Source organism: Nerophis lumbriciformis, linkage group LG16, assembly GCF_033978685.3.
Source record: "Nerophis lumbriciformis linkage group LG16, RoL_Nlum_v2.1, whole genome shotgun sequence".
NCBI lineage: Eukaryota > Metazoa > Chordata > Actinopteri > Syngnathiformes > Syngnathidae > Nerophis > Nerophis lumbriciformis.
Genome location: NC_084563.2, coordinates 23804030 through 23817959, shown reverse-complemented (window position 1 = coordinate 23817959; position 13930 = coordinate 23804030). Strand labels below are relative to the sequence as shown.

Below are 13930 nucleotides of genomic sequence, written 5' to 3'. Positions count from 1 at the left end.
ATCCTTTGCTGTTATCCTCTTTGTATATAATTTACTTTTGCATGTCTCATGACACATTATCTGTATGTAATATTGGCTGCATTTCTGATAGTTGTATGTGCGCCATGTTGTTCCAGACCACAGCAAACATTACCTAGCTTGCCAAAGATTATTTATATATTGTTATAGTCAGATAAGCACTGACATTTATTATTTATATATTATTTACAGATAAACACTGACATTTTTTTATTATTTAAAGATAAACATTGTCATTTATTATTTATATATTGTTATTTACAGATAAACACTAACATGTATTAATTATATATTGTTATTTACAGATAAACACCGACATTTATTTATATATTAACAGATAAACACTGACATTTATTATTCATATATTGGAGCGCTACCTGGACACAAGTCGAGGGACTGATCACCCTCGGCTGGGTCGCCCGGGAGAGGGTGTTGGATTAAGACCCGAAACACCCTATGACCCCGGGAGAATCACTGATGATGTGTCCAGGTTGCACCGTGAGGTGTATTATGAAACCGGTTATTTACAGATAAACATTGACATGTATTATTTATACATTGTTGTTTACATATAAACACTGACATGTATTATTATTTACAGATAAACGCTGACATTTACTCTGTGTATATTGTTATTTACAGGTAAACACTGTCATTTATTATTTATACATTGTTATTAACAGATAAACACTGACATTTATCATTTATATATGTTTAGTGACAGATAAAAACTGACATTTATTGTGTATTTTTTGTTATTTACAGATAAACACTGACATTTATTTATATATTATTTACAGATAGACACTGAAATTTATTTACATATTATTTACAGAAAAACACTGACATTTATTTATATATTAACAGATAAACACTGACATTTATTATTCATATATTATTTACAGATAAACATTGACATTTATCATTTATATATTGTTATTTACAGATAAACACTGACATGTATTATTTATACATTGTTGTTTACAGATAAACACTGACATTTATTATTATTTACAGATAAACGCTGACATTTACTATGTATATATTGTTACTATTGTCACGGTGGAAGAGGGGTTAGTGCATCTGCCTCACAATACGAAGGTCCTGAGTAGTCTTGGGTTCAATCCCGGGCTCGGGATCTTTCTGTGTGGAGTTTGCATGTTCTCCCCGTGACTGCGTGGGTTCCCTCCGGGTACTCCGGCTTCCTCCCACTTCCAAAGACATGCACCTGGGGATAAGTTGATTGGCAACACTAAATTGGCCCTAGTGTGTGGATGCGAGTGTGAATGTTGTCTGTCTATCTGTGTTGGCCCTGCGATGAGATGGCGACTTGTCCAGGGTGTACCCCGCCTTCCGCCCGATTGTAGCTGAGATAGGCTCCAGCGCCCCCCGCGACCCCGAAGGGAATAAGCGGTAGAAAATGGATGGATGGATATTGTTACTTACAGATAAACACTAACATGTATTTTTCATATATTGTTATTTACAGGTAAACACTGTCATTTATTATTTATACATTGTTATTAACAGGTAAACACTGACATTTATCATTTATACATGGTTATTGACAGATAAACATTGACATTTATTTATATATTTTTTCCAGATAAACACTGACATTTATTTACATATTATTTACAGATAAACACTGACATTTATTTATATATTAACAGATAAACACTGACATTTATTATTCATATATTATTTACAGATAAACATTGACATTTATCATTTATATATTGTTATTTACAGATAAACACTGACATGTATTATTTATACATTGTTGTTTACAGATAAACACTGACATTTATTATTATTTACAGATAAACGTTGACATTTGTTATTATTTACAGATAAACGCTGACATTTACTCTGTATATATTGTTACTTACAGATAAACACTAACATGTATTTTTCATATATTGTTATTTACAGGTAAACACTGTCATTTATTATTTATACATTGTTATTAACAGGTAAACACTGACATTTATCATTTATACATGTTATTGACAGCTAAACATTGACATTTATTTATATATTATTTACAGATAAACACTGACATTTATTTACATATTATTTACAGATAAACACTGACATTTATTTATATATTAACAGATAAACACTGACATTTATTATTCATATATTATTTACAGATAAACATTGACATTTATCATTGATGGATTGTTATTTACAGATAAACACTGACATGTATTATTTATACATTGTTGTTTACAGATAAACACTGACATGTATTATTATTTACAGATAAACGCTGACATTTACTATGTATATATTGTTATTTACAGATAAACACTGACATGTATTTTTCATATATTGTTATTTAATGGTAAAAACTGTAATTTATTATTTATACATTGTTATTAACAGGTAAACACTGACATTTATCATTCATACATGGTTATTGACAGATAAACATTGACATTTATTTATATATTATTTACAGATAAACACTGACATTTATTTATATATTATTTACAGATAAACACTGACATTTATTTATATAGTAACAGATAAACACTGACATTTATTATTCATATATTATTTACAGATAAACATTGACATTTATCATTTATATATTGTTATTTACAGATAAACACTGATATGTATCATTTATACATTGTTGTTGACATATAAACACTGACATTTATTATTATTTACAGATAAACGCTGACATTTACTATGTATATATTGTTATTTACAGATAAACACTGACATTTATTATTCATATATTGTTATTTACAGATAAATATTGACATTTATCATTTATATATTGTTATTTACATATAAACACTGACATGTATTATTATTTACAGATAAACGCTGACATTTACTATGTATATATTGTTATTTACAGATAAACACTGACATTTATTTTTCATATATTGTTATTTACAGGTAAACACTGTCATTTATTATTTATACATTGTTATTAACAGGTAAACACTGACATTTATCATTCATACAAGGTTATTGACCAAACTAATAATAATAATAACTGCTATAGCAGCCGTAACATTAATGCCGCCACAACGATGACTCTTGCTGACCTACTGCCTTCGGTAATGGCACCATTCCCAAATTATGTCGGCTCTATTGATAACCTCACTAACAACTTTGACAATGCCCTGCGCAAAACCATTGATAGTATAGCACCGCTAAAACAAAAAAGGGCCCCTAAAAGGCGCACCCCATGGTTTACAGAGGAAACCAGAGCTCATAAATTATCATGTAGAAAGTTGGAACGCAAATGGCGCGCGACCAAGCTTGAGGTTTTCCATCAAGCATGGAGTGATAGTTTAATATCGTATAAACGCATGCTTACCTTAGCTAAAGCTAAATATTACTCAAATCTCATCCGCCTCAACAAAAACGACCCTAAATTTTTGTTTAGTACAGTAGCATCGCTAACCCAACAAGGGACTCCTCCCAATAGCTCCACCCACTCGGCAGATGACTTTATGAATTTCTTTAATAAGAAAATTGAACTCATTAGAAAGGAGATTAAAGACAACGCATCCCAGCTACAACTGGGTTCTATGAACACAGATACAACTGTATCTACGACGGATACTGCAATACAAAATAGTCTCTCTCTTTTTGATGAAATAACATTAGAGGAACTATTACAGCGTGTAAGTGGGATAAAACAAACAACATGTTTACTTGACCCACTTCCTGGGAAACTTATCAAGGAGCTTTTTGTATTATTAGGTCCATCAGTGCTAAATATTATAAACTTATCACTTTCCTCTGGCACTGTTCCCCTAGCATTCAAGAAAGCGGTTATTCATCCTCTGCTCAAAAGACCTAACCTTGATCCTGACCTCATGGTAAACTACCGACCGGTGTCCCACCTTCCCTTTATTTCGAAAATCCTCGAAAAAATTGTCGCACAGCAGCTAAATGAACACTTAGTGTCTAACAATCTCTGTGAACCTTTTCAATCCGGTTTCAGGGCAAATCACTCTACGCAGACAGCCCTCGCAAAAATGACTAATGATCTACTGCTAACGATGGATTCTGATGCGTCATCTATGTTGCTGCTTCTTGATCTTAGCGCTGCTTTCGATACCGTCGATCATAATATTTTATTAGAGCGTATCAAAACACGTATTGGTATGTCAGACTTAGCTTTGTCGTGGTTTAACTCTTATCTTACTGACAGGATGCAATGCGTCTCCCATAATAATGTGACCTCGGACTATGTTAAGGTAACGTGCGGAGTTCCTCAGGGTTCGGTTCTTGGCCCTGCACTCTTTAGTATTTACATGCTGCCGCTAGGCGACATCATACGCAAATACGGTGTTAGCTTTCATTGCTATGCTGATGACACCCAACTCTACATGCCCCTAAAGCTGACCAACACGCCGGATTGTAGTCAGCTGGAGGCGTGTCTTAATGAAATTAAACAATGGATGTCCGCTAACTTCTTGCAACTCAACGCCAAGAAAACGGAAATGCTGATTATCGGTCCTGCTAAACACCGACATTTATTTAATAATACCACCTTAACATTTGACAACCAAACAATTACACAAGGCGAATCAGTAAAGAATCTGGGTATTATCTTCGACCCAACTCTCTCGTTTGAATCACACATTAAGAGTGTTACTAAAACGGCCTTCTTTCATCTCCGTAATATCGCTAAAATTCGTTCTATTTTATCCACTAGCGACGCTGAGATCATTATTCATGCGTTCGTTACGTCTCGTCTCGACTACTGTAACGTATTATTTTCGGGTCTCCCTATGTCTAGCATTAAAAAATTACAGTTGGTACAAAATGCGGCTGCTAGACTTTTGACAAGAACAAGAAAGTTTGATCATATTACGCCTATACTGGCTCACCTGCACTGGCTTCCTGTGCACTTAAGAAGTGACTTTAAGGTTTTACTACTTACGTATAAAATACTACACGGTCTAGCTCCGTCCTATCTTGTCGATTGCATTGTACCATATGTCCCGGCAAGAAATCTGCGTTCAAAGAACTCCGGCTTATTAGTGATTCCCAGAGCCCAAAAAAAGTCTGCGGGCTATAGAGCGTTTTCTATTCGGGCTCCAGTACTATGGAATGCCCTCCCGGTAACAATTAGAGATGCTACCTCAGTAGAAGCATTTAAGTCCCATCTTAAAACTCATTTGTATACTCTAGCCTTTAAATAGCCCCCCTGTTAGACCAGTTGATCTGCCGTTTCTTTTCTTTTCTCCTCTGCTCCCCTTTTCCTTGAGGGGGGGGGGGCACAGGTCCGGTGGCCATGGATGAAGTGCTGGCTGTCCAGAGTCGGGACCCGGGGTGGACCGCTCGCCTGTATATTGGTTGGGAACATCTCTGCGCTGCTGACCCGTCTCCGCTCGGGATGGTTTCCCACATATGCGGTCCTCTCCAAGGTTTCTCATAGTCATTCACATCGACGTCCCACTGGGGTGAGTTTTTCCTTGCCCGTATGTGGGCTTTGTACCGAGGATGTTGTTGTGGCTTGTGCAGCCCTTTGAGACACTTGTGATTTAGGGCTATATAAATAAAGATTGATTGATTGACAGATAAACATTGACATTTATTTATATATTATTTACAGATAAACACTGACATTCATTTATATATTATTTACAGATAAACACTGACATTTATGTATTTACGTATTATTTACAGATAAACACTGACATTTATTTACATATTAACAGATAAACACTGACATTTATTATTCATATATTATTTACAGATAAACATTGACATTTATCATTGATAGATTGTTATTTACAGATAAACACGGACATGTATTATTTATACATTGTTGTTTACAGATAAACACTGACACGTATTATTATTTACAGATAAACGCTGACATTTACTATGTATATATTGTTATTTACAGATAAACTGTTATGTTTGTTGTCTTCTCCCTGCCTTCTCTATTGTTTTTTTCAGTTTCTTCCACAGTCTTTTGTCCCCAACGAGGCACACCTGCTGCTAATCACCTCCGGGTAGCATTTAAGCGCGTCTCCACCAGCTGGTCCCCGCCGGTTATTGTTCCTGAACTCCACTCTGACATGTGCTACCTTGATTCTGCTTCCCTGGTATGTTGCCTTCGCATATTTCTGTTATATTGACCTTGTTGTGTTTTTGTTTTTCTAGCCACCTTGTTTTAGAGGACTAGTTTTTGCCACGCTGTGTGCGTCCTGACCTTGGCTCCGCCAACCTCTGAAAGAGACTACTTTTGTTATATTTCCCATGGTGTGCACTTTTTGCCCCATCACCCTTAGTTACCATTTTGGACTTATTAAATATTTTCATTTGTTATCGCTTCCCTTGCCTCCATTCTCTGCATCCCGGGGTCCACCCTTGAACTCTATCTTAACATAAACACTGACATTTATTATTGATATATTGTTATTTACTGAGAGGACGACTTTCTTATGACTTTTTTTATAAATCATATTGTTTTGAACATTATTGCTTTGTATTTCATTGACTTACTTTTTAGTAAAAGAACTGTGACCTAATATTGTCTGTTTATTGACATGGTATCAGTGTAGAAATATACTAAACAACTCCTCCATAGGTCATCAGCCTGATTTGTACAAACTACCTGAACTGTGACATGCGGTGGAAACACAAACCATGGACTTCTGCAGGAACCAATAGTTCCAGGAACTAGAGGTTCCAGAAACCTAAAGTTCCTGAAGTTTTTGGTGGGAAAGGGCCTATTCTAACACAATCTCACTCACTTGCATTCTACTGTTAGTTTCCTGAACTATTATCATTACACATGAGCACATTAAGTTTTGCCCTTTAATTAGCAAGGAATTGCTTTTACTGGGAAAATTAAGTTTTTAGCTTCAAAGTTGAAGTTGTGTATTTTTGCAAATTAGCAAATAGCAATTTCAAATCATTATGGCTGTATTTTCAAAAGAATATGATGCACTCTATGGACCTAAAACATCAGTAAGGCCAGTAGCTTTATCTCTTACACCCATGCTACCAGCTATGTTTTAGCTAGCATGGCTAACTTATCTTCGACCGCTAGCGAAAAGCAATATCATGTTCAGTATTTGTACGGTAACATAAACATTTTATTCTAATAGTACCATATTTTCCAGGCTATAAAGCGCACCGGAATATAAGCTGCACCCTCCAAATTTTAGAAGGAAAAAGTATTTTCCATATATTAGCCGCACTGGACTATAAGCTGCAGATATATATGTTGTGAAATGAGTCATCTCCACAGAAATATTTAGTAAACATTTATTGACATACTTTGTGTCCAAACGGTGTCTGTAATAGACATACAATTGTAATCATATAAAACGGTGATCAAACAAAACAGAAGTCATCTTCATGGACTCACTAGCTGCAGAAGCTAGCTCTCCAATCAGCTAAACAGACTCAGAACTCCACGGTGACGTTTCGGTGAATTTACTGAGGCTCTTTTGGAACTGAAAAAAATACAAAAAGAATGCCTTTGTAAGTTACTAACACTAACACAGACACTTCTTAGCATGTTAGCTAATGCTAACTACACTAGGGTAGTTAGCATTACATTACGACAGCATGTACAAATATTTATGAAAACACCCCTACACACATCACACAATGGGCGGTTTAGTGAGTAAGAATTGTTTTAGTTACATTGTAAAACCTACAAACGTTGCTTGGAGCGATGAATGAAGACTCCAAGCGAGTTGCAACGCCATGGATGGCTAGAAGACGGAAACGGCACTTCTACATCCGGTTCAAAGCTCAGTCTAAACAGAATGGCAATGCAGCACTGCAACACTTGCAGTGAGTAAACTCATCCACTAGATGGAGCCATAGAACAGACACAGATTCTTTGCTTTTTTTAAAAACTATTTGCATTATGGCCGTCAGCAAAGATAAATCCATAAATTAGCCGCACCGTTTTATAAGCCGCAGGGATCAAAGCGTAAGAAAAAAAAAGTAGCGGCTTATAGTCCGGAATTTACATTTTAATGCTTTTATTTTTTTTACTTATTTCCTTTTTTATGGTTTGAAACACCACAATTTGATGATTTTGTCTAATTTTTTCAAATGTATTAGCTTGACTATGTTATTCACGCCACTAATGTACTTCAGAATTTTAAATAAATAACTTTTTCTTGTATTTTTTATGACATGTTATTGTTCAAAATACACAACTTTTGTAATTTTAGCAGACACATTATGTATATTTGCACAAAGTATAGCGATACGGATATATATATATATATATATATGTATATATATATACACACATATATATATATACTGTACATACAGTTGTGCTCATAAGTACATTCCCTGGGAGAATTTATGCACAACTGTACATACACACACACACACATATATATATATACATTATACACACATATATATATATATATATATATATATATATATATATATATATGTGTGTGTATATATATATATATATATATATATATATATATATATATATACACATATATATGTATATATATACACACATATATATATATACTGTACATACAGTTGTGCTCATAAGTACATTCCCTGGGAGAATTTATGCACAACTGTACATACACACACACACATATATATATATACATTATACACACACATATATATATATGTGTGTATAATGTATATATATATATATATATATATATATATATACATATATATGTGTGTGTGTATATATATATATATACACATATATGTGTGTATATATATATATATGTGTGTGTATATATACATATATACATATATATTTATATATATATACGTATATATATACATATGATAAATGCTTTAAAATGTAATATCGGAAATTATCGGTATCGGTTTTTTTATTATCGTTTTTTTTTTTTTTTTTTTTTTTTAAATCAACATAAAAAACACAAGATACACTTACAATTAGTGCACCAACCCAAAAACCTTAGGTTGGTGCACTACCCTTCACACAAAAGGGTTGTTTCTTTCTGTTATTAATATTCTGGTTCCTACATTATATATCAATATATATCAATACAGTCTGCAAGGGATATAGTCCGTAAGCACACATGATTGTGCGTGCTGTTGGTCCACTAATAGTACTAACCTTTAACCGTTAATTTTACTCATTTTCATTAATTACTAGTTTCTATGTAACTGTTTTTATATTGTTTTACTTTCTTTTTTATTCAATAATTTTTTTTTAAATTTATTTATCTTATTTTATTTATTTATTTATTTTTTTAAAAAGGACCTTATCTTCACCATACATGGTTGTCCACATTAGGCATAATAATGTGTTAATTCCACGACTGTATATATCAATATCGGTAATTAAGGGTTTGGTCAATATCGGAAATCGGCAAAAAGCCATTATCAGACATTCCTAATACACACACACACACACACACACACACACACACACACACACACACACACACACACACACACACACACACACACACACACACACACACACACACACACACACACACACACACACACACACACACACACACTCACTCAAATACATACAGTATATATTTTTTGTCGTTTACTGTTACAAATCCACTTTTTGTTTAGTTGCTTAAAAATACATTTATTTCAATAAAGTAAAAAAAACTTAACATACAAAAGAAAAACGATGTTTATTTTTGATGAAAATAATATTCCAGTAAGGGTCCTTCCTATACTGCACACTCACCCTTTGGGGCGTGGCGAGCACAACATCCGGGTACTGGTGGCACACTTCATTGAGCGCTCTTAAAAGCGGCCATTTGGAACACAATTGAAGTATTGCTAAAAGTGGTCTTCTATGACGGTACCTTTGATGTAAACACGGAAAATGTCGTCCTTCATGCAGGCCAGGCCCATCATCAGCTCATCATCCGAGGAGATCCCCACCAGGTCTCCCTCCTCATCTGTAACCCATCAAGCACATCGATGGTCTCCAACATGTCGCTCACACAAGCAGCTGACCTCTGTAGAACATGTAGACTGACCTCGGTAGAACATGTTGAGGGCGGCGGTTTTCTTCAGATTGAAGAACAGACTGGAAATGTTCCTGCTGAGATCGGCGCTTTTGAAGAAATCCTCCTTCGTATAGACGAACTGGAGGTAGCAAGCAGACTTGACACTTTTTTCACCAGCATAGCCACAACTCTTGTCAACAAGCTGTCCCACCACTCTGGTCGCTTTGGTGTAGAACACATTAAAGCCTTCTACAGAAAGCCAGGAGTATCCAACAATGATTTCAAATTAGAAATGGTCTCAACTGACGAGGTGCTTTAAAAATTGAGCACGCTCCACCAAAACAAGGCCATCGGCCTTGACAATATCCACTCCATATTCCTCGGGGACTCTGCCACCACCATTGCCCCAATCATCACACACATAATAAACCTCTCAATTAAACAAGGCCAAGTGCCAAAATATTTCAAGATAGCAAGAGTAACTCCCATTTTTAAAAAAGGAAGCAAATTACAACCTAGCAACTAGCGACCTGTTTCTATTCTCAGTTCTATTTTGAAAGTAATGGAAAAAATAGTTTATGAACAGGTCGATGGTTACCTTGCCACTAATAAACTCATGTACAAATTCCAATCCGGCTTTAGAACTAACCACTCCACTGAGACATGCCTTCTCTATATGACTGACCACATCAAACATGAGGTGGACGCGGGCAAATACTGCGGCATGGTCATGCTGGACCTTCAGAAGGTCTTTGACACCATTAACCACGCTATACTGTTGGATAAGCTCAGAGCAATCGGATTTGATAAAACCTCATCGAGCTGGATGCAATCTTACTTGGAGGGGAGGGAACAGGTGGTACAGGTGAACGGCACCGTGTCCCCCCCCCCACCCCCCTCTCAGTGAGCTGTGGAGTCCCCCAAGGCAGTATATTAGGGCCTTTATTGTTCCTAGTATACATAAACGACATGTCATCAGCATGCGACTGTGAATTGTTCCTGTTTGCAGATGACTCGGCCTTGCTGGTATCAGACAAGGACAAATCACAGGTGGAGAAAATCCTCAGTGCTGAACTCTGTAGAACTTGCACCTGGCTCGCTGACAACAAGCTATCCATACACTTGGGTAAAACGGAATCCATCCTGTTTGGGTCCCACATCAACCTTAAGAAAGTCAGTGATTTCACTATAAAAGTGGGTGACATTGTTATCACCAGGAAAGATGAGGTCACCTACCTAGGTTCCATTCTGGAGGCTAACCTTTCCTGTGATAAAATGGCAACCAAGGTAATCAAAAAGGTCAACCAACGAACAAGATTTCTCTACAGAATCTCCTCTCTGGTCAACAAAAGCACCATGAAGGTTCTAGCGGGAACTCTCGTTCAACCCTTTTTCGACTACGCATGCACCTCCTGGTACCCCAGCACCTCCAAAACCCTTAAATCAAGACTCCAAACATCCCAGAACTAGCTAGTCAGGTTACTTCTAGACCTCCACCCCAGATCCCACCTCACTCCTACCCACTTCTTCAAAGTGGGCTGGCTCAGGGTGGAGGAAAAGTAAAACAACTTGCACTGAGCCTAGTCTATAAAATCTGCTACACCTCCCTGATACCGAAGTACATGTCAAACTACTTCCTTAACGTAAACGACCGCCATAACCACAACACCAGGGGGAGCTCCACTAACCACGTCAAACCCAGATTCCGATCTAACAAAGGTCTTAGCTCATTCTCCTTCTATGCCACATCAATATGGAATGCACTCCCAACAGGTGTAAAAGAAAGGGCATCTCTATCCTTCTTCAAAACCGCACTAAAAGAACACCTCCAGGCAACTTCAACCCTAAACTAACACCCTGCCCCCACCACATCCCACCTCCCCGGGTTGTAGATAATCAAATTTATACCATGAATCGATTTAAGTGGACCCTGACTTAAACAAGTTGAAAAACTTATTGGGGTGTTACCATTAAGTGGTCAATTGTACAGAATATGTACTTCACTGTGCAATCTACTAATAAAAGTTTCAATCAATCAGTCACCGGGAACTTGTGGATCTCCGTCACCGCCTCGTCTTCGCCCAGCAGGTAAGCTTTCACTACTACCGTCTTTGCCATCTTGCTTCTTCTTGTTCTTCTTCAATGGCGGTTGGCAAGCAACCTTCTGGTGTGCATTACCGCCACCTACTGAAATGGAGTGTGGACCGAGGTGGATCCCTACTCTATATACTTTTATTTAACACAGTGTTTTTTAAATATGTCACACAATCTCATTCACTTGCATTCTACAGTTAGTTTCCTGAACTATTATCATTACACTTGAGCACTTTACAATTACCTTTTGCCCTTTAATTAAACCGGAAGTAAGGAATTGCTTTTACTGGGAAAATTAAGTTTTTAGCTTCAAAGTTGAAGTTGTGATTTTTGCAAATTAGCAAATAGCGATTTCAAATCATTATGGTTGTATTTTCAAAAGAATATTATTATTATTTTATTCTACTTTTAGGTTTCCGTTTCTGTTGAAACAGAAACCTATATTACAGGGGGGGGGAGAGACACTGACTTTCTCTACTTTTACTAATGTTACAATGAAATATATCTGTAGCTTTACCTTCTATCTGTGTGGAAATATACAAACCCCGTTTCCATATGAGTTGGGAAATTGTGCTAGATGTAAATATAAACGGAATACAATGATTTGCAAATCATTTTCAACCCATATTCAATTGAATGTGCTACAAAGACAACATATTTGATGTTCAAACTGATAAATGTTTTTTTTTTTTTGCAAATAATCATTAACTATGGATTTGATGCCAGCAACACGTGACAAAGAAGTTGGGAAAGGTGGCAATAAAGACTGATAAAGTTGAGGAATGCTTATCAAACACTTATTTGGAACATCCCACAGGAGAACAGGCAAATTGGGAACAGGTGGGTGCCATGATTGGGTATAAAAGTAGATTCCATGAAATGCTCAGTCATTCACAAACAAGGATGGGGCGAGGGTCACCACTTTGTCAACAAATGCGTGAGCAAATTGTTGAACAGTTTAAGAAAAACCTTTCTCAACCAGCTATTGCAAGGAATTTAGGGATTTCACCATCTACGGTCCGTAATATCAAAGGGTTCAGAGAATCTGGAGAAATCACTGCACGTAAGCAGCTAAGCCCGTGACCTTCGATCCCTCAGGCTGTACTGCATCAACAAGCGACATCAGTGTGTAAAGGATATCACCACATGGGCTCAGGAACACTTCAGAAACCCACTGTCAGTAACTACAGTTGGTCGCTACATCTGTAAGTGCAAGTTAAAACTCTCCTATGCAAGGCGAAAACCGTTTATCAACAACACCCAGAAACGCCGTCGGCTTCGCTGGGCCTGAGCTCATCTAAGATGGACTGATAAAAAGTGGAAAAGTGTTCTGTGGTCTGACGAGTCCACATTTCAAATTGTTTTTGGAAGCTGCGGACGTCGTGTCCTCCGGACCAAAGAGGAAAAGAACCATCCAGATTGTTATAGGCGCAAAGTTGAAAAGCCAGCATCTGTGATGGTATGGGGGTGTATTAGTGCCCAAGACATGGGTAACTTACACATCTGTGAAGGTGCCATTAATGCTGAAAGGTACACACAGGTTTTGGAGCAATATATGTTGCCATCCAAGCAACGTTACCATGGACGCCCCTGCTTATTTCAGCAAGACATTTTGGTAGATAATGGCTATGTTGTTAATATGGAAATTAAAGTGCTCTAATGAATAAATGATCATAAATCTGATCATTCCAGTATGTTTCTGATGCTCAAAAAACCTAAAATAGTTTCTCAAAAGTATCAAAAGTTAAAGTACACCTAATTTTTACATAGCCGCCATCTTGGAAATATGCTAATTGGGTGTCCAGACACACCCAATCATAAAGATGATTTTTCCATCATATTTCTAATTGTCAAAA

General features: G+C 36.4%; 1 protein-coding gene across 2 annotated transcripts; it reads right to left on the bottom strand.

Annotated features, from left to right (window-relative positions):
• Positions 1-7270: 7270 nt before the first annotated feature.
• On the bottom strand, positions 7271-12334 carry LOC133617097 (sequestosome-1-like). Of its 2 annotated transcripts, none has more exons than XM_061976816.2 (4): positions 12024-12334; positions 10011-10104; positions 9834-9929; positions 7271-7475 (listed from the first exon to the last, which is right to left on the bottom strand). In XM_061976816.2, exons 1-4 carry the CDS (start codon positions 12096-12098, stop codon positions 7456-7458), a joined length of 285 nt encoding a protein of 94 aa, XP_061832800.1. In that variant the 5' UTR covers positions 12099-12334; the 3' UTR covers positions 7271-7455. The 2 variants fall into 2 exon arrangements, with proteins under 2 accessions (XP_061832800.1, XP_061832799.1); XM_061976815.1 differs by having other exon boundaries at positions 10011-10119; positions 12024-12252.
• Between the last annotated feature and the right edge of the window lie 1596 nt (positions 12335-13930).

Excerpts from the sequence above, each read along its gene's own strand:
- LOC133617097 (XM_061976815.1), bottom strand. The coding sequence starts at position 12,098 with ATGGCAAAGACGGTAGTAGTGAAAGCTTACCTGCTGGGCGAAGACGAG. Across the intron at positions 10,120-12,023 it reads CGGAGATCCACAAGTTCCCG|TTCGTCTATACGAAGGAGGA; the intron begins GTGACTGATTGA and ends TGCTACCTCCAG. Across the intron at positions 7,476-9,833 it reads TTTCCGTGTTTACATCAAAG|TTCCAAAAGAGCCTCAGTAA; the intron begins GTACCGTCATAG and ends TATTTTTTTCAG.